Source organism: Ascaphus truei, chromosome 1 (assembly GCF_040206685.1).
Source record: "Ascaphus truei isolate aAscTru1 chromosome 1, aAscTru1.hap1, whole genome shotgun sequence".
Classification (NCBI taxonomy): Eukaryota; Metazoa; Chordata; class Amphibia; order Anura; family Ascaphidae; genus Ascaphus; species Ascaphus truei.
In genome coordinates, this window is record NC_134483.1 from 412534966 (window position 1) to 412556034 (window position 21069).

Below are 21069 nucleotides of genomic sequence, written 5' to 3' on the forward strand. Positions count from 1 at the left end.
CATTTCCTGGACCTTCCTGGCCAGATATTTGTGTGATATATTTTCACTCTACATATTGTGCTTGTTTGTGTGTGCTGGTTTCTAATTTCTCAAATGTTAAGAAAAAAGATAATTTTCAATTACTTTGAAGGTGTAAGATACATGAGCTTTTGATCTGGTTTGTGCACTGTGGCTTTGTTTAATGGTAGAAGCTATTGAAGTTAGCTGCTTTTCAGTTATCCATCTTCCACAGCACTTTTATTTGGTCTTATGCAGGGTTCCAACAAGCCAGGAACACTGACCGCTTGGGAGTGCCAGGATTGGCGTAGGAAGGGGGGCCAAGCTGGCAGACCTGGAAGTTGGACCCCAACTTCCGGTGGCTTCTGGCCTGTCCCACATCCTCTGCTGTGTTCCCCCTCCCTCACCTTCTGGATAGGCTGCCACGGGTGAGAAATCCCCTCCCGCTTGACACTTGTAGCACCTCCCCATCTCCTTCCCCCTTGTTTGACATACTGCTCCAGGCCCTCCATGCCCCTACAAGCCCTGCCCTTACGCCCAACAGCTGCAGCCCCACACCCACAGGCCCCCTCACTCAGCCATGGTGTTGGGGAGGCCATATAATTGGGTTCCTTAGTTGCCCGTAGATGTCCCAGCCCGACACTGAACTTATGTTCATGACTAAATTCTCAGTTTGTTCATAAGGACTTTGCTTGGTCTTCCAGAAGAGTTCTCCTGTGAGAGATAATTTGCCCTTTATTTCTACTTCTACTTTTATCTTCTTCTCAATTTTTTTCCATGTTGGCAAAAATGAATATGAACAATCAACAAAAATTGGCTTTTTCCTTTCAGGCCGAGTGTGGGTATTAAATCTGCAGAAGGAAGCGCAACAAACAACCCTCCATAGTTTATAATATTTATTTAATAGAGAAATAAAATAGGTTAATGTACACACACACACACACACACACAAAATAAGAGACTCATCTGTGAGTATGACCTGTTATACCTCTTGCTGCCCATGCACTGGTTATGCTGGCTGCCTCCTCATCTCCATGGCATAACTGTTGGCGCGCTGTTGACTTCCTGCATTCTCCAGAGATCCTCTGTCTGCTTTATGGGTCTCCACGAGGATTTTTACCCTCAACCTACTATGTTGTCACAAAAAAACGCCATTAACCTGTGTGTTGAACCTTGAACTGTAGATTGTAAAGGAATCAATCTGTGATACAGCATGAACATATATGATGTACAGGAAGCACTTGAGAACATAAAGTTCCTTCTACATATGCAACCAAAATCTGCTGTATCTATAATTGGTATCTTGACCCCATAAATCATAACCCTAAATACTTCATTTTTGAACTTCTTCACATCGGTGCCTGGTTCAAAATGTAGGTTATCTGTTTATTTATTTTTGCTTAATTAATTATCCTTGTGTTGATTAGTTCATATGTTAGTGTTAATTCTGTTATAAAATAATTCAAATGGCATTTGCCTTTGGATTTATGAAAATGCCTGATATTCCAAATTTTAATTATTTAAACTCCCCTAACATGTACACTTTTGCTTTTCAAGCATAAGTTATAATTTAATTAAAAAATTCTGGTGCATTTTCTGGGCTTTTTAAATATTAAAGTGTTCCATGGATCACTTTCTATTATCTGCCGTCATGAAATTCCTGAAGATGTCACATTTTTATTAAGGCTCCTAAAGTTGCACTCCGAATTGTCTGTTGATGCAAGAGGGATTGTGATAATTACACACATCCATTAGTATCAGCAGAGGAGATAAACATCAGGGAGGCTTAATGGGCTTGTCTCGGTGACAGCTAGAAAAGAACATTTGACATAATTAAGGATAGATTTGAATGCAGTTGAAAATATACTCTCATTATGGTTGCCCAGTGGAAGTTGCACTAAAAATGTTAAATTCCCCAGAAGAAGACTTTAGTGGCTGGCAAGCTTTTGAAATCCACTGTGGCTATCATTCGAATTATTCTCTCCTCTTTATGTCTTTCTGCTGTCAAGTTCACTTTGTGATGCCCAAGTTGGCTTCCCCTTCATGCACTGAAAAAGGCAACCTGTTCGGTTTCTCTCTTTCAGATCGTGCGTAGATACATCAAGGACTGGCTGGAGAGGAAGAAACCACCGTTCGGGGCGATTAGCAGCTGCGTCCTGCTCATGATTATATACACAACCTTCTGTGACACATTCTCAAACCCAAACATTGACCTGGATAAATTTAGCTTGGTTGTAATCATATTTATCAGTAAGTGCAGAAAACTATGCTTATTTTTTTTTTTTTTTTAACTTTGTTTTTATTAGTTTTGTTTACAAGGTACAGCATCACGTTACATACATTGGGGTCGCACATTCTTTCTACTAATGGTAATACAGCATCCTATATCCTAACTCTATGGACATACAATGACAGACACACACCGGAAAGGGAGGGGGGCGGGGGGGAGGTCAAATGGCTAAGTCGTCTTGACCTGTGTCTACTCTCTCAGCTCTTGGTTGTCCACTATGCCTGACGCTTATGGGCATGACTCCCAACATCCTTCCAGGGGCCCGTCTCAATCCTTTTATCCTAAGTCAGAACCGTCTCTGTCCAATCAGAGGAGAACTCACTCAAATCTATCAAAGCCATATGGTGGCAGAGCTCACTCCCTGAATGTCTGACTGTGCTAACCACGGCAGCCATACCTTTTGGAAATTTAGGCCAGTGTCGTTGACCAAACTTGTCAACTTTTCCATCTGGCAGATGAACCAAATCCGACTCCGAATTTTCTCGACGGAAGGAATTACATTCTGTTTCCATAATGCTGCGGTCTCGCACCTCACTGCCGTTGCAAAATGAGCTATCAGTTTGTTTCCAGCTCTAGATAAATCTTTTGTTGGCTTGTTAAGCAAGAACAGCCATGGATCCAGTTTAATTTCGAGGCCCAAAATCCCCTGTAGCCAATCTCTAATTTGTACCCATAAGGGGGCTATATGAGGACAGGACCACAGCATGTGTAACAGATCTCCTCTTTCCCCGCACTGCCTGGGGCATAGCGGGGTATATCCTGGAACAAATTTAGATCATTTGACTGGGGTGAGGTACCATCTCATACCTTATATGAGTTCTCCTTTAATGTGGTACAGACCGAGCTTCTGCCAGCTGCGTTGAATATCTCGATCCAGTCGTCCTGTTCTAGTGTCTCCTCTAGGTCGGCTTCCCATTGGGTCATAAAGCTGAGTTTCTATCTGTATTATGGTGCAAATAACTATGCTTGCTAATGTGATATAAATATTGCCTGTTTTTATGTGCTATATCGAAAACATTTTGGTCAACATTTTCTAAAAATGTGTATACCTTTGAAACACCCTGATGTCTTTGTTTGTATGGTTCTTAAGGTGCTCTAAGGCTTCGTACAGTTGAGTAAATATTTGCAGTATGTAAGTTGATACCCTACCACAGACACTTGTCACAGAATCCGGCTACTGCTCCCTTCTGAACCTGTTCTTGATGGGGATTAATGTCATCGGCATCTCACCAGTTGCTGAATTTAAAAGGGCAGTGCCTTTTAGAACCAAAGTGTCCAAGTGGCAGTGACATGTTAAATGGGTTAAATTGTGTCTCTTTACCAGTATCCAACACCTATAAGTATTTTGTAATGATGTACTGTATTCAAGTTATTATGTAAACATGATGAGATGAGACTTGGGAGGAGTTTGATTGCCTCTGGCTGCCCATTTTTGTCTGATATCTCACACTGCGTTCAACAAGAGTTTGCCCAGCTAGAGCCCCATGTCACCCTCGCCATCTCCTTATTGGCTTTCTCATAAGGACTGGGTGTGATGAAGGTAAACTAAAATTTACTTGACAAACTCGCCCATTTTGACTCCTCTAAAAAATGCAATTTCAGAGAAGCCAAATCCTTGTATTTGCTACGGTTAGATTAGTGTAAGAAAGCCAATTAGATTGTTAAATTGTTTTACGGTAATAGGAGAAAACCGGAGCACTACCAATGGAACAGAGAAAATACAGAGTGCAATCCCATAAAAATAAAACTATTTATTGGTCATAGAAGAAAAGAAACTGAGGTATCTCCCCATCTACGCGTTTCACGCCTTAGCGCTTTATCAATGCCTTGTTATTTCTGGGCACTGGATGCGTTAAACCTTTACTGCTGTGATTAGTGAGGTTTTCCAGGCAAGCGTTTTGTACCGACCTACTCAAACCTCAAACCTCATATATCAATTGATACCTCAAGGGTAATTTCTTTTGGAAATTATTACAATTTGTATATTTCTGATTACTGTTCTGAGCACCACACAATTTCTTAGTTTTCTGTTAAATTTGTAGTATTGGGGAAGGGGGAGAGAAAAGGAAAAAGCTCAAGCTACTGTCCGTGAATAGGTGCCAGGGGTGAAAGGGTTAACAAGACAGCTATACTTGCCTAGGCAAGAAAAAGAACCCCTATGGACAAGCACTCATATAGTTATAGAGGTGAGTAGTTAAAAGTAACCTTTATTGTGTTTAAGGGTAAAATACGTGTAGATACACACACAGCACTATTAAAAAGAAATTGAACAAAATACCACCCAGTCATTTTAAATGAACTGATAACGGTAGTGATTGGAGGAACTTCTAAATAACTGGCACCTAAGAGATAGCATAAACTCAAGATGTAATAGGCGCCTCAGTGTGGTATCTGTGTTTCAAAAAGGTATAGTGTCAGTCAATGGTGTGACTGACAGACACATATCTCAAACCACAACTGATTAAATTGTCACTCACTGAGAGTACTTGGTTAAACTGTAAGTAGGTAATAAATTATACCTCTGAATACCATAATAAATGTATCACGGTCTCTTAGGTGGTAAAATAGTTAGTACAGGCATACCCTGCATTAACGTACGCAATGGGACCGGAGCATGTATGTTAAGCGAAAATGAACTTAAAGTGAAGCACTACCTTTTTCAGACTTATCGATGCATGTACTGTACTGCAATCGTCATATACGTGCATAACTGATGTAAATAACGCATTTGTAACAGGCTCTATAGTCTCCCGCTTGCGCACAGCTTCGGTACAGGTAGGGAGCCGGTATTGCTGTTCAGGACGTGCTGACAGGCGCATGCGTGAGCTGCCGTTTGCCTATTGGACGATATGTCCTTACTCGCGAGTGTACTTAAAGTGAGTGTCCTTAAACTGGGGTATGCCTGTACTCAGAGAAAACTCTGGAGTGAGCGCAAAGTGAATGAAGTCCTTCAACGCAACGCATAATAGAAAACATAAATGTGTATTCATAATAGAGCTACTATGTAGCCGGGGAAATGTGGCTAAAAAAGGGGGGAGTCTTAAACGCATTGGTCAGCTAATACACAGATAAGGTCTCCCAACAGGGTACACTAGAAGCACTAGATTGATGCTTCAAGATACCTTAGCCTATATTAGAGCAGAGATATAATTAAATCATAAATTAGTAAACAATATACTACTGCTCAGATCCTCTGTGAGGACAGCATGTGTAGATCAAGGAGACTGTTTAATCCCTGAATTCATTGCTGTTATGGAAAATGTGTTTAATATACAGTGGATGGTATATAGTTACCTACAGGTCCGTCGTTAGATATACACGACTTATATATGGGGTATAGGTGTGATGATGGTAGCTAAACGGTTTTACAATCAGCTCGTATGGAAACAATGTCTCACTTGTAATCCTATATGTTCGCATTGAAGCACACCTTTGTCCCTCATATGTAGGTACTATATCCAAATATATGTAAGTCACTGGGTGTACATCAGGTTTGTGCGGCATAGAGGTAATAGATCAAGTCCCGCAGGTGTTCATTAGTATACCTGTTTATATATAAACTGATACTTAAAGGGTTATAGTCTAGGGATATTGATCGGCCGCTCAGATCTAATAAAGTGTACGGAGCTCAACCCGGCATGGTGTATTAATGAACGCCACAGAACATTAGCTAGCCGGGTGGTCTGACTAATACCGCAGACGGGGCTCTTGCCTAAACGGATAACTAGAAGCTGCCTGGAAGTTACACTGGACGCCGTCGCACCAACACATGTGCTGACGTCACAAAGGAGGCGCCTCCTTTGTGACGTCAGCACATGTGTTGGTGCGACGGCGTCCAGTGTAACTTCCAGGCAGCTTCTAGTTATCCGTTTAGGCAAGAGCCCCGTCTGCGGTATTAGTCAGACCACCCGGCTAGCTAATGTTCTGTGGTGTTCTTTAATACACCAAGCCTGGTGGAGCTCTGCAGACACAACTAGAGCGGCGCAGCCTGTGAATGTCCCTTGTTCATATCCACTCAGGTACTACTCTATTCACTACTGACTATATCACCGAGTGGATGTGGGACTGAATACACTTACTTCATGCCGCACACACAGATTGCAGATACACAGCGATCTGCATACAGGTGGATACATTATATATGAGTTACGAAGCTGTACTTGAGAAATAGGGCCACCAGTGAGACACTCTGTGTACATGAGTCTATTTTACTGTTAAACAGCCTTCACTGAGCCAATTAGTACGGAGCTCCGTTTTCTGTAGGAGACATACTCTTACCTCACCCGGCTAGCTAATGTTCTGTGGCGTTCATTAATACACCATGCCGGGTTGAGCTCCGTACACTTTATTAGATCTGAGCGGCCGATCAATATCCCTAGACTATAACCCTTTAAGTATCAGTTTATATATAAACAGGTATACTAATGAACACCTGCGGGACTTGATCTATTACCTCTATGCCGCACAAACCTGATGTACATACCCAGTGACTTACATATATTTGGATATAGTACCTACATATGAGGGACAAAGGTGTGCTTCAATGCGAACATATAGGATTACAAGTGAGACATTGTTTCCATACGAGCTGATTGTAAAACCGTTTAGCTACCATCATCACACCTATACCCCATATATAAGTCGTGTATATCTAACGACAGACCTGTAGGTAACTATATACCATCCACTGTATATTAAACACATTTTCCATAACAGCAATGAATTCAGGGATTAAACAGTCTCCTTGATCTACACATGCTGTCCTCACAGAGGATCTGAGCAGTAGTATATTGTTTACTAATTTATGATTTAATTATATCTCTGCTCTCATATAGGCTAAGGTATCTTGAAGCATCAATCTAGTGCTTCTAGTGTACCCTGTTGGGAGACCTTATCTGTGTATTAGCTGACCAATGCATTTAAGACTCCCCCCTTTTTTATCCACATTTCCCCGGCTACATAGTAGCTCTATTGTGAATACACATATATGTTTTTTATTATGCGTTGCGTTGAAGGACTTCATTCACTTTGCGCTCACTCCAGAGTTCTCTCTGAGTACTAACTATTTTACCACCTAAGAGACCGTGATACATTTATTATGGTATTCAGAGGTACAGTATAATTTATTACCTACTTACAGTTTAACCAAGTACTCTCAGTGAGTGACAATTTAATCAGTTGTGATTTGAGATATGTGTCTGTCAGTCACACCATTGACTGACGCTATACCTTTTTGAAACACAGATACCACACTGAGGCGCCTATTACATCTTGAGTTTATGCTATCTCTTAGGTGCCAGTTAGAAGTTCCTCCAATCACTACCGTTATCAGTTCATTTACAATGACTGGGTGGTATTTTGTTCAATTTCTTTTTAATAGTGCTGTGTGTGTATCTACACGTATTTTACCCTTAAACACAATAAAGGTTACTTTTAACTACTCACCTCTATAACTATATGCGTGCTTGTCTATAGGGGTTCTTTTTCTTGCCTAGGCAAGTATAGCTGTTTTCTGTTAAATTGTTTACAAGGGTCGATTTTCTGGCTGACTACGCGGAATAGCATTTTTAACTTGTGCGATAAGTCTCCCATGTGTGATTCGTGGAAGTAAACTACAACACGTGTAAGAAGTACCTCACCACAATGCAGTTAATGCAGAAGTCTATCTCATTTTATGCGATTCACCCAACTGCTTTTCAGAATCAAAATAATACTCATATCTGTGTTTCAAATCTTATCGGGATATATATAAGCACGGTCTGCTATTTTTGTCGGGAACACCACATTCTGTGATCACTGGGGTTTTACCGGCACATTGGGTGAGCTCAATTCATACCAGCATTCTAAACTCCCGCTGCTCTGGCATTCTCATGGGATCAGGCGTGGTGGAACCCTTTCATTTTTAAGGTTACATAAATTTAAAAAAATGTAAAAAAAAATCAGCCTCAAAATAGAAAGCTGCAGAAATGTAAAAGACTAAATATAATGTGAATGCCATCCATTAAATTGTTGTCCTAGACGGGACTGCCCCTTTAAACCTGTTATCAAGTAGCATCTTGATTATAGAAATATTTGTTAAAGTTTTTTTGGAGTGTTTGATGGTTGTGGTTCATTTTCTTCCTGATTGCTGCTTGAGCATGAGAATGGTTTGTGTATTATAGGTGTGTGAAAAGCACCTGCTCAGTTGAATTATGATGCTGTCTGAGCATAGAACAGTGTAGGACACTCCTGATTGGTCAATATGTATAGTCTTAGTTCTATCTAGAATGTTGGTAAATTGAAAGGCTGTTCGATGTGTGCTGATCCCTGCAGCAGCTTGAGACCCTTCTATGTTTATTCATGAAAACTTCTGCCCCATATCTTCCTAGTGAGGAAACAGTGCTGGCTCAATCCATCCCAGAGGACTCAAGTTATATGGTAGTGTTTTCTTAACCGTTTGGTTGACCTTAAACCCACTTACCTTTATTTTCAGCTACTCTCCGTAAAGTAGCCTTGAGTGTTGTGAATTGCAAAATGTTAATGTCTTTTGTATTTTTCTTTCAGTATTTTTTATCCAGCTGACATTCATGCTTCTAACATTCCTCTTTTCTACAAGGTACCGTATACTCCGTTGTATTTCACTTCATCATGTGAAACTCTGTCCTATGCTCTGTGTATGTTACCCAAACCCTGTATCATTACAGTCTTTCATAACTAGTTGTTAAAGTGCTAAGACCAAAATGAATGCGAAAGAAGAGAGAGGCTGTTTATCCCACAGTGGATTTATATTTGTTCCAGTTGTTTTTCATCTGTCATTACGTCACTGGATGTGTCGAATAGCAATAGGATTTTTTCCCCCAAAAAAGTTTGAAAATTCGTGGAAAGTTCAATGAAACTTTTTAGCCAAAAGTTCTCTCTCCTCTTTCGCTCTCTCACCCTCGCGCTCGCTCTCTCACTCTCGCGCTCGCTCTCTCACCCTTGCGCTCGCTCTCTCACCCTTGCGCTCGCTCTCTCACCCTCGCGCTCGCTCTCTCACCCTCGCGCTCGCTCTCTCACCCTCGCGCTCGCTCTCTCGCGCTCGCTCTCTTTCCCCCCCTCTCTCTCTCCTCTTTCGCCCCCTCTCTCTCTCCTCTTTCGCCCCCTCTCTCTCTCCTCTTTCGCCCCCTCTCTCTCCTCTTTCGCCCCCTCTCTCTCTCCTCTTTCGCCCCCTCTCTCTCCTCTTTCGCCTCCTCTTTCGCCCCCTCTCTCCTCTTTCGCCCCCTCTCTCCTCTTTCGCCCCCCCCTCTCTCTCTTTCCTCTTTCGCTCCCTCTCTCCTCTTTCGCCCCCTCTCTCTATCTCCTCTGTTGCCCCCTCTCTCTCCTCTTTCGCCCCCTCTCTCCTCTTTCGCCCCCTCTCTCTCTCTCCTCTTTCGCCCCCTCTCTCTCCTCTTTCGCCCCCTCTCTCTCTCCTCTTTTGCTTCCCCCCCTCTCTCCTCTGTTGCCCTCACTCTCTCTTCTCTATCGTTCTCTCTCCTCTTTTGCCCCCCCCCCCTCTCTATCTCCTCTTTCGCCCTCGGGCTCTCTCTCTCCTCTTTTGCCCCCTCTCTCTCCTCTTTTGCCCCCTCTCTCTCCTCTTTCGCCCCCTCTCTCTCCTCTTTCGCCCCCTCTCTCTCCTCTTTCGCCCCCTCTCTCTCTCCTCTTTTGCCCTCTCCCCCTTTCTTCTCTCTATCTCTTTCACCCTTTCTACCCCTTTCTTCTCTCTATCCCTTTACCCATTTCTCTCCTTTAATTCTCTCTATCCCTGTCCCCCTTTCTTCTCTCTATCTCTCTCTCCCCCTTTCTTCTCTTTATCCCTCTCCCTCTTTCTCTAAATAAATCATATCGTAAACTTTGAAATTAAGTTGACGCAGCGCTAACATTTTTATGCGAACACTATTTTTCTAACAAAACGCTAAAATACTAAATAGCATTACATGGATGATTATCACTTACTGCCTTCATAGTATTATTTGTTCTTTTTTCCCCATTACCTATATATTTAGTACCCAACTTACATTTCATTGTCTGTGTAGTTTCTTAGTGAAAATCTTTGAAATGATGAGGACCAAAACGATTGTTCTTTTTTGTACCTCCTCTTCTGCAGCAAGAACTCCGGCTTTACCCCGGCAGACACAGTGGCAATAGTATTCTGTTCAACCCATAAATCCCTCACCCTGGGTAAGTAAATGAACCTGGCCAACCACTGTATTTGTACTTTGATGTCTGGGAAAATAATAGAACATTTCATGACCTTTTGTCTTTTTAAGTCCGAACAGGTATTTAGATGGAGAGGAAATCAAGTGAACAGTTAGTTGCATTATTTAAAAACAAAAACGTTTGTACAGAATGATTTAATATATTTTAAGAACATATTAGACACTTTCCCCCCTCCACTAAGATCTGCTTCATAACTCACAGCTGATCACGAAGATTTTGAAATTGTTGTTGCATTCTTTTCTCATTTTAAGGCTATAATGAAAGCAGTTTGTATGGTATTTTTCATTATTTTTTGCAAAGCCATTGAACATGTCTAAAGTTATGAAAGAATACATACAATATCATAGCAGCTGTGTTATGTATAGAAGTGATTTACTTTATTCCAAGTTGAATTCAGGTTTAGTTTCCTCTCTGGTCACCATCTCCTGTCTGCCATCACCCAGGCCCATGACCACTACACCCCTCACTAGTGGCCTTATGTTTAGGTAATCCTTATAGCTACTGAACATATTTGGGCTGTAAGATGTGGTATGTGACCGCTGCACACATTCAGCTTTGGTGTACTGTGTACATATTGCTCAGTGATCTTTAATCTCTTTTATACTGGAAGGGCCCAGTGCACTGAGCAGTGTATTCGACCACAGGAGCGCAAACTTTTTTCCCTGCGCCCCCCTCCCGACAGTTCCCCTCTCTCCGCGCTCACCCCCCCCCCCCTTTTACCTTTGCTTCGGCGGCGTCATTTGACGACGCGTTGCCATGGCGACGTGTGTAGAAAGCCGCCGGAGCCAAGGTAAGTGAGGTTTACGGACGCCTTCGCCGCTCCCCTGGCACTTAATTTAAGTGCCTTTGGGAAGCGCATGGAGCCTCTGTAAAACCCGCACCCCCCTCAGACAATCTCACGTCCCCCCCAGTTTGCGCACCGCTGTATTGGACGATACTCTACTAGGGAGAGGCTGCCATTAAACCCCATTGGTCCACAATTGGTCCAGAGAACTCAGTACGCATGTGCGCTTCCAAACTATTAAAATAGATGTTGGAATTCAACACACAGACTTACAAGAAGCAAGTTAAAATGTTCTGATGTTAACTGATATTACCCATATGTTTAGAAAGATTGCTTAATTTCCTTTACATTCGTCTGGGACCAAAATTAGATCATAAACTCTCTTACTGAGAAATGTAATGTTGCTAATACTGTGGGTTGACAGTGTATGGGAGATTTTCATGGAAAAGGTAAGTCTGGCTGGGCTGAGTGCTGTACTTCAGAGCTCTTTCACTGGAGAGAAGATATTGCATTCAGGAGAAGCAGGCTGACCACCTGTAACCGCCTGTGCATGCTTTTTGGAGTGCACGGGTTTGGGGGAAGGATATTTAAAGATATGTATTATACACGTGAGGTTGTCTTGAGAGAGGCTCTTTGGAGAGCCGAAACGTTGACCTTTTTGCATTAAACTTGTGATATTTTTGCATAAGACCTGGAGTGCCTGCTATCACTTTTGCGGGCATGTGCGTGTCCTAGGTATGGATACTATGGTGCCACGACCCCTACTTGTTCAGGATTCACACCCGGATGAGATGTGGAATGACTGTACTCCAACTTAACCATTTGAGGGTTTATTGCATAACTGGCTGACAGCAACAGGGGCACAGTGCTTATGTTCTTTAGGATGACTTCCCATGGGTCTCGGCATATAGTACCTGAACCCCAGGGTCCAGGTGGGGGGGTTGAAGTGCTGGTTGCGCTAGGTTGTAGCTCATCAACTCCCTGATACTCCTATAGCCTCCAGCTCTAGCAACAATATATGTCCTAAGGCATAGATGCCTCCCGGCACTTAAGTCAGGCACCTTTGCTCACCCCATACACCTCCATAGTTGTTCCTAATTAACTTAACACAACACTGCTAATTATAGCCTGGCCTGAAGCCACACCCCTAGCTAAGATTGTCCAGATCCTACTGAGGAATTAACCCATTTGAGTGTGTGTATATATATATATATATATATATATATATACACACACACACACACACACACACACACACACACACACACACACACACACACACACACACACACACACACACACACATATATACACCCCTTCAGTGTCCTATTGACATCCATTGTATATCATGAAGGGTTTCTCCCTGAGCGCCCTTGTGATGTACATCATGACATCATGACCATCTGCTAATTTTGTATGCGATGTTTGCAATCAGCATTCCACCGGAGCATTGGCAACAAATTAAACGGAAGGGAGAGGACCGTTCCAGTCACCAGAACCAGGAAGCGATCACTTGATCGCTCGTGCCAGAAGGTCCGTAGTACCCTCCGGCACGGAAAGGGTTAAGGCGTAGCATATACTGCTGCGGCCAAGTTTATTCGAGCATTTGCCCGTTCTTGGCCGCAGCAGTAGCCTGGCGCGCGCCCGAGAGTGACGGGCGCGCGCCGAAGCAGCGGAAGAGCGCCCTCCGATCGGGGCGCTCTCCCTACCGCTGCCGGGTCCGCCGGGTCCCCCGGAACCCCCTGCCGCTGTCCCGCGATCGCGGGACACCAGGGCTCCCTCGGGGAGCCCCTGGACGCGCGTGCAGGGGGCGCACGCTCCCGAAGACGCGTGACGCGCGGCACGCCGAGGGGCGGCCACTAGCAAGCCGGGAAATCTCCCGGCTTGCGGTACCGGCCACACTTTAATAAAGTGTGTCGGTAGTGTACATGCTGGTACTGTATATTTAGGTTTGCCTTACATACTACTCTAAAATCTGTATGTTCGCTTAATATTAAAATGGTTTATGTCAAAACTTGAGATTTTGCTATATATAAAAAAATTATATGGGAATTTTTATTATGTATTGTAAAAATTATTCCCAAAATAAACTTTGTCAGAATGTTAATCTGGCTCCTAAAGAATGATAAACTAAAAAAAGATATACCCTATAACTCAGCGCAAAAAAATATATAAAGTGTAAATACAATATGTGAATAATAAGCTTATTGCTAAGTGAAAGCTGCCACGGGGTCTCTGCCAAACAAATTCCTCACAAACTCATTACAGACAATTATACAAAACATGCAATGACCCGGCGCTTCAGGCTACAACAATACCCCAGTCCAATGATTAGTCCATATAGATATGGAAAGTTCTTTTCAATATTCCAGCTGATGGAGCGATGGTGATCCAATTGCTGGCTGCTGGTTCCGAACTCCTCCTAGTATGTAATGGACAAAAAGGAAAAGACCATTGCGCAGCCACAAGAATCCATAAATAACTCCACAACAGATTAAAGTAATGATCTTACAGACTTGCTGTGTTATTGTTCCTTTGAGACAATCTGTGCTTTTAACCTCTTCTCTTCCAGATATCACGAATCCCACGTGTTGTATGTCTATCCTCCAGGTTTTCTGTCTGTTCACAGTATTACCACTTGGTCATAGTTCCCATGTGTTTCCAGAAAGGAAATAACATGAAAGATGATGGTGCAGATTGATAAAAATTTATTACAATAAAAATAAAAAACAGCCAGGGGCTTACTCACATAAACCAGGCTGTGTAAAAACAGCTGACAACGTGCCGTCCGCAGCTTGATACAATCAGGTAGGCAGGCTTCTGGGAGGATGGCGCTATTGTTGTTTGCAAACCCTGAAGTGGCGTCTAACTCTCAGTAGTTACTCTGCGAGATTCGCCCCCTCTATTTGCTATAGCTTCCTCTATCTCAGCTTGAGGTGGCCAGCACTGCACAATGTGCTCTGCTCACCTCTCTGGGTAACTGCCTTCAGCCCGCGCTAAGCCTCGTGATGTCACACTCTGGCGTCTCTCCTGATCTCTATGCTCCTGCTTCTGAAGACCGTGTCAGTTCTAGCTCCTCCCTCTCCATACGCGTTTCGTGACGCAATGTGGTCACTTCATCAGTGGATGAGGGGGGAGTTGCTACCTACTGATATATATACCCTGGAAGGTGATGAATACTAATTGCAAATTAATTGCAAATTAATTGATTAAAAGCGAATAAACTGATTAAAATTGCACACATCTACTTAACATGATAAGAGCCACTAGGGAATCATCCCTGGGATTAAGTGGCAATGCACCAAGCTAATAGACATAACATTTCTTACCATTCCACATAAAAAATAATAATAATGAAAGCAATTATTACATGATTGATCATTACAAACAGCAGTGGGGGGTCACTTCAATCTATCAAAAAGGAGGCCAGATCGAAGTCTATATTTAAACCATGCGGTGACAAGGTTTTGAGGGTTATCCCCTTTATCACCAAATTCAATAGTATGGCCCCAGAAATAAAGAAAATTATAAATAAGCATTGGGGGATCCTCCTTAGAGACCCAATATTGAATACATTCCTGCCAGAACACCCACAAATTGTTTATAAACGTGCTGACAACTTGAAAAGTAAACTATCACCTAGTTGTCCCCTCAGTGGGCCTAAAATAAGTAGCACTATGTGGTTATCTAACCTGAAAGGTTTCTTTACATGCAAGAAATGCATAGGTTGTTCTTTCAGTGTTAAAGGCAGTAAATTTCAATCAAATGTAACAGGTAAAAGTTATGATGTAAACACTTTTATAAACTGTAAGAGTATGTACTGCGTATACTTATTAGAGTGCCCATGCGGGTTGCAGTACGTGGGGAGAACAGGGAGGAAACTCCAACGTAGACTGGCAGAGCATGTATCTACTATCTACTATATATTTCTGAAAGCACTGTATGTCTGCATGGCCTGTGTCCCTCAGGCCAATGAGATTGCTCCCTTGGCCCACCCGCCCCTGCACACCTCTCATTGGCCGGTGTGGTCTAACAGTATATACACACACATATGTCTCACCCCTCCGGATTGCTGCCCCCCCCCCATGGCTCTCATTGTGCGCTCTAACCCCTGGCCACACTACTACGACTACTGCTGCTGCTGCCGCCTGAGGTGAGGAATTGGTACTGCTGGATGGGGGGGGGGGGGAGGTTGACCCTACGTTTTTGACCCTCCCCAGCTCCGTTTTTGACCCCTCCCCCAGCTCCGTTTTTGACCCCTCCCCTGCTCCGTTTTGCACCCCCCTAGCTCCGATTTTGACCCCTCCCCCAGCTCCGTTTTTGACCCCCCAGCTCCGTTTTTGACCCCTCCCCAGCTCCGTTTTTGACCCCTCCCCCAGCTCCTTTTTTGACCCCTGCCCAGCTCCGTTTTTGACCCCTCCCCCAGCTCCGTTTTTGATCACCCCCCTGACCCACCCACCAACCCCCCGTCATACCAAGTGACAGACACAGTGACACACACAGGGACAGACACACTGACACACACAGGGACAGACACACTGACACACACAGGGACAGACACACTGACACACACAGGGACAGACACACTGACACACACAGGGACAGACACACTGACACACACAGGGACAGACACACTGACACACACAGGGACAGACACACTGACACACACAGGGACAGACACACTGATACACACAGGGACAGACACACAGACACACAGTGACACTCCCGCCCCTGCCTTCCCCCCTCTCTCCTGCCACCCCTCCCCTCTCCTGCCATCCTCCCCCTCCCCCCTTGCCCATCCCCTGCCTTCCACCCCCTTCCCCCCCTCCCCACCTCCCCTGCCTTCCCCCCCTCCCCCTTCCCCTCTCACCCCCCTTCCCCTCTCACTCCCCATCCCCCCTCCCCCCCTCCCCCCTTCCCCCCTTCCCGCTCCCTCCCTTCCCCTCCCACCTCCCCGTCCTTCCCCCCCCTCCTCCCCTTGCCCCTCCCCTGCCTTCCCCCCCCCTCCTCCCCTTGCCCCCTCCCCTGCCTTCCCCCCCTCCCCTGCCTCCCCCCCTCCCCTGCCTCCCCTGCCTCCCCCCCCTCCCCTGCCTCCCCCCTCCCCTGCCTTTCCCCCCATCCCTGCCTTTCCCCCCCCTCCCCTGCCTTCCCCCCCCCTCCCCTGCCTTTCCCCCCTCCCCTGCCTTTCCCCCCCTCCCCTGCCTTTCCCCCCCACCCCTGCTTTTGCCCCTGCCTCCCCCCCGCCCCTGCCTTCCCCCCCGCCCCTGCCTTTCACCCCCCTCCCCACCCCTGCCTTTCACCCCCCTCCCCGCCCCTGCCTTTCACCCTCCCGCCGCACTCCTGCCTCTGCCTTTCACCCACACGCCCGCCGCCCTCACGCCTTTCACCCACCCGCCGCCCACACTACCGCCGCCTCCCGCCTCTGCCTTTCAGCCACCCGCCGCCTCACACCCTCCACCCCACAGCCGCCGCCCTCACTCAACAGACACCTGCCGCCTCTCACCCACCTGCCACACTCGACACACACCCACCGCCTCCCGCCCCTACGCACCGACATCACTGACTAGCCGCCACACCACTCACCACCCACCCGCGCCTCCCGCCTCACACACACCCGCCACACTCACACCCCTACGCACCCACATCACTGACCAACCGCGCACGCTCTCACAGACACCCGCCGCCTCACACCCGCTCACACCCTAGCGGACTCCCGCCCACAGCCAGCACTCCACTACCCACCCGCCACCCGTACTGAACACCCACCCGATGCTCACACCCACTCACACCCTAGCGGAACACACACCTCAAATTTTTACATCACTTATGTCACCAAAATATACATTGTACTGTGGTGTGTTTACAATAAACCATTTTTAAACAACAATATCGTATTACATTTTCTTCCATGTTTCTTTTCAACTATTTATAAATAATAATACCTATTACGGATTTACATCCCGGGCAACGCCGAGTATATCAGCTAGTACAACATAAAAAGGGGGCTGGAAACTCATGGTGTGTCAAACCACTTTAAAAGCAAACACACCAAAACCCAGAGGATTGACATGTAGGGGCATAGAATGCCCAAAGGCCAATTGGAGAGGAGGTGACAGGCTGACCCATTTATCCAGAAGGGAGACCTTCTGGATTTATACCCTCAAAACCTTGTCACCGCATGGTTTAAATATAGACTTCGATCTGGCCTCCTTTTTGATAGATTGAAGTGACCCCCCACTGCTGTTTGTAATGATCAATCATGTAATAATTGTTTTCATTATTATTATTATTTTTTATGTGGATAAAAAGGGTATATATATCAGTAGGTAGCAACTCCCCCCTCATCCACTGATGAAGTGACCACATTGCGTCACGAAACGCGTATGGAGAGGGAGGAGCTAGAACTGACACGGTCTTCAGAAGCAGGAGCATAGAGATCAGGAGAGACGCCAGAGTGTGACATCACGAGGCTTAGCGCGGGCTGACGGCAGTTACCCAGAGAGGTGAGCAGAGCACATTGTGCTGTGCTGGCCACCTCAAGCTGAGATAGAGGCAAGCTATAGCAAATAGAGGGGGCGAATCTCGCAGAGTAACTACTGAGAGTTAGACGCCACTTCAGAGTTTGCAAACAACAAAAGCGCCATCCTCCCAGAAGCCTGCCTACCTGATTGTATCAAGCTGCGGACGGCACGTTGTCAGCTGTTTTTACACAGCCTGGTTTATGTGAGTAAGCCCTTGGCTGTTTTTTATTTTTATTGTAATAAATTTTTATCAATCTGCACCATCATCTTTCATGTTATTTCCTTTCTGGGAACACATGGGAACTATGACCAAGTGGTAATACTGTGAACAGACAGAAAACCTGGAGGATAGACATACAACACGTGGGATTCGTGATATCTGGAAGAGAAGAGGTTAAAAGCACAGATTTGTCTCAAAGGAACAATAACACACAGCAAGTCTGTAAGTTCATCTTTAATCTGTTGTGGAGTTATTTATGGATTCTTGTGGCTGCGCAATGGTCTTTTCCTTTTTGTCCATTACATACTAGGAGGAGTTCGGAACCAGCAGCCAGCAATTGGATCACCATCGCTCCATCAGCTGGAATATTGAAAAGAACTTTCCATATCTATATGGACTAATCATTGGACTGGGGTATTGTTGTAGCCTGAAGCGCCGGGTCATTGCATTTTTTGTATAATTGGCTCCTAAAGAAGATGAAAAAGAGTAAGAAAACCATAAAGGATAACACTGCTCCTTTATTCATTTCCAACTTTAGTAAACAGTCAAACCAGATCTGCACGATAATACAAAAGCACTGGGGTTTGTTAAGTTTAGATGTTGATCTTAAAACATACACTTAAGAGTGCCCCAAGATTTGTATTTCGCAAAGCTATGACTTTGGGACATTATTTGTCCCCCAGTCTTCTTCGTTCCAATACTCACACTAACAGCTGGTCTCTTTTGAAGGGTTTCAAATCTTGCGGTAACTGCAATGTTTGCCATTATGCAGCACCGGTAAAAATGGTTAAAAGCCAGTATACTAATACTACATATAAAATGAGATCACTCATGACCTCTAATTCCAACTACGTTATATACATACTAAAATGTGGTTGCGGTAGCAGGTACATTGGGGGAACAATACGCCCTTTTATAAAACATCAGAATTACTGAACATTTGAGATCTTTAAAGAAAAAAGATAAGTTCCCCGTGTCGAGACATTTTTCTACCTGTGCCTCTTGCGATTGTGACACTTTTTCTTTTCGTGCCCTAGAACAAATTTCTTTACCAACCAGGTGGAAATAGAGAAACAATCCCCAATCGCAGAGACGTACTGGATTTATACGTTAGGTACATTGTCTCCCCTAGGGCTGAATATTGACTGGGAGTTGAAGCACTTCCTAGTCTAGGTTTCTTCCCCTGTTGGCTTTCTTCTCTCAGGGTACTTTCTATGCGCCTACTTAGTGCGCATTACTTTCTCAGTCATCTCTGAACACTTTATATGACCGATGTGTTGACTTTTTCTGTCGATTCAAAAAAGTCTATTTATGGACCCGATTGTACATAAAATACTGTCTATTGTATGATGTTGAGTTCATATTGTATATTTGTTTTCAATTATACTGTATGAGGAACATTTCTTACGTTCTAGACACGATTGTCAATTGTTGCTATGTTTCTAATTCACTATTGGAATATTTTATCTCCTGACTCGGATGCAATACCTCAATGTGACTCCAGCTCTTGTCTGGAGATACATTTATACAGTAATATACCTTTTGCGTAAACTCTCTACAATCTTCATGCTCCAGATATGGTTTATACAATTTAACGACTCTATCATAACTTTAGAAATACCTTGTTGTATCCATTTGATCAAATGTATGTATACTTATTGTATGATAATTGGTATTTATGAGCTACCATTTTGAACACACTCTAATATGTTAACTGGATATATTATCGTTGTGTGTGTGTAATATATATATATATATATAGACATATATATATATATATATATATATAGACATATATATAGACCATACGATACCGGTTGCAACACGACATCAAGGGACAGCACGCAGGTAAGTAAATCAAAATAATTTTTTGTTTTACTTACCTGCGTGCTGTCCCTTGATGTCGTGTTGCAACCGGTATCGTATGGTCTGTTATTGCTTTATGGGATAAGCACCAAAACTTATTTACTTGCATATGGTGTGCCGGCTGTGCATTGGATTATTGGATTATATATATATATATAAATGCCCGGGATGTAATTTTTCCGCTCCCCCTGTCTCTCTCCGCTCCGCCCTCTCTCCGCTCCGCCCTCTCTCTCTCTATCTCTCCCTCTCTCCCCATTCACCTCTTTCTCTCCCCCTTCCCCTCTCTGCCCGCCTCTCTCTTTCTCCCCTGTGGCACCGGACGGTGTTGAAGTTGTGATTGTGGCACATGTCAAAACGTGAGATTTCCGCAGGTGTGAGATGGGGTAGACGCGGCACCGGACGGTGTGCGAGGGGGGGGCGGTGGGGTAGGGCTGACACACGGCAGGGGGGTGGGGGTGAGAGGGGGGTGGGGTGTGTGGGGTAAAAAAATATATAAATGGCACAGGTGTGTAAATAGGCTTTTGTATGAACATTTGCTTTATTTGAAAAGACTGGAGTTGTGTGATTAGAGCTGCAACATTTATGGTAAGCATAGTTTTCATTGTGAAACCGTTAGGGTGGGGTGACAGGGGATGGGTGGCACGGGACGTAGCGGTGAGGGTTTTGGTGGGGAGGGGTGTTGTTTTGCCAGTGTTGGTTGGCGGGGGGCTATGTGCAGCGGGGGTGGGGTGGGGGGGGGGGGGTTTGCATGGCAACGGACAGTGTATGTGCATTGGTGCTTGTTTTTTTTGGCGGGAAGGGGATGCGGTAGGGGGGGGGGGGCTGACATGTGGCAGCGGACGGTCCGCAGGGGTGAAAGGGGGATAAAAAACTTTTATGTCTTGACTCAAGACTTGAGTTCTGTGATTTGACCTGCAACATTTATGATAAGAATAGTTTTGTTAAACCGTGAGGGGGGGAAGGTTGACGGGGGGCGGGGATGGGCTGACACGCGCCAGCAGATGGTACCTCAGAGGTGAGAGCAGGCGTAGAGGCGGGAAAATGTCGTTGGAAAGCGTAGTCGGCAAAAACAGTCACAGGGGGGGTGGCGGGGTAGGGCTGAAACGTGCCAGCTGACGGTATCTCAGAGGTGAGAGCAGTCGTAAAGGCAGGGGAAATGTCCTTGGGTGAGAGTCAA

At 44.8% G+C, this 21069-nt stretch overlaps 1 protein-coding gene across 2 annotated transcripts in view; it reads left to right on the plus strand.

The window, feature by feature from the left end:
- SLC10A7 (solute carrier family 10 member 7) overlaps window positions 1-21069 on the plus strand; it is a 267589-nt gene that overhangs the window by 202487 nt on the left and 44033 nt on the right. For both annotated transcript variants that reach the window (XM_075613981.1, XM_075613991.1), the window contains 3 exons: window positions 2082-2247; window positions 8831-8882; window positions 10389-10462. In XM_075613981.1, the coding sequence (XP_075470096.1) occupies window positions 2082-2247; window positions 8831-8882; window positions 10389-10462 (292 nt within the window). The remainder of the gene's footprint in view (window positions 1-2081; window positions 2248-8830; window positions 8883-10388; window positions 10463-21069) is intronic.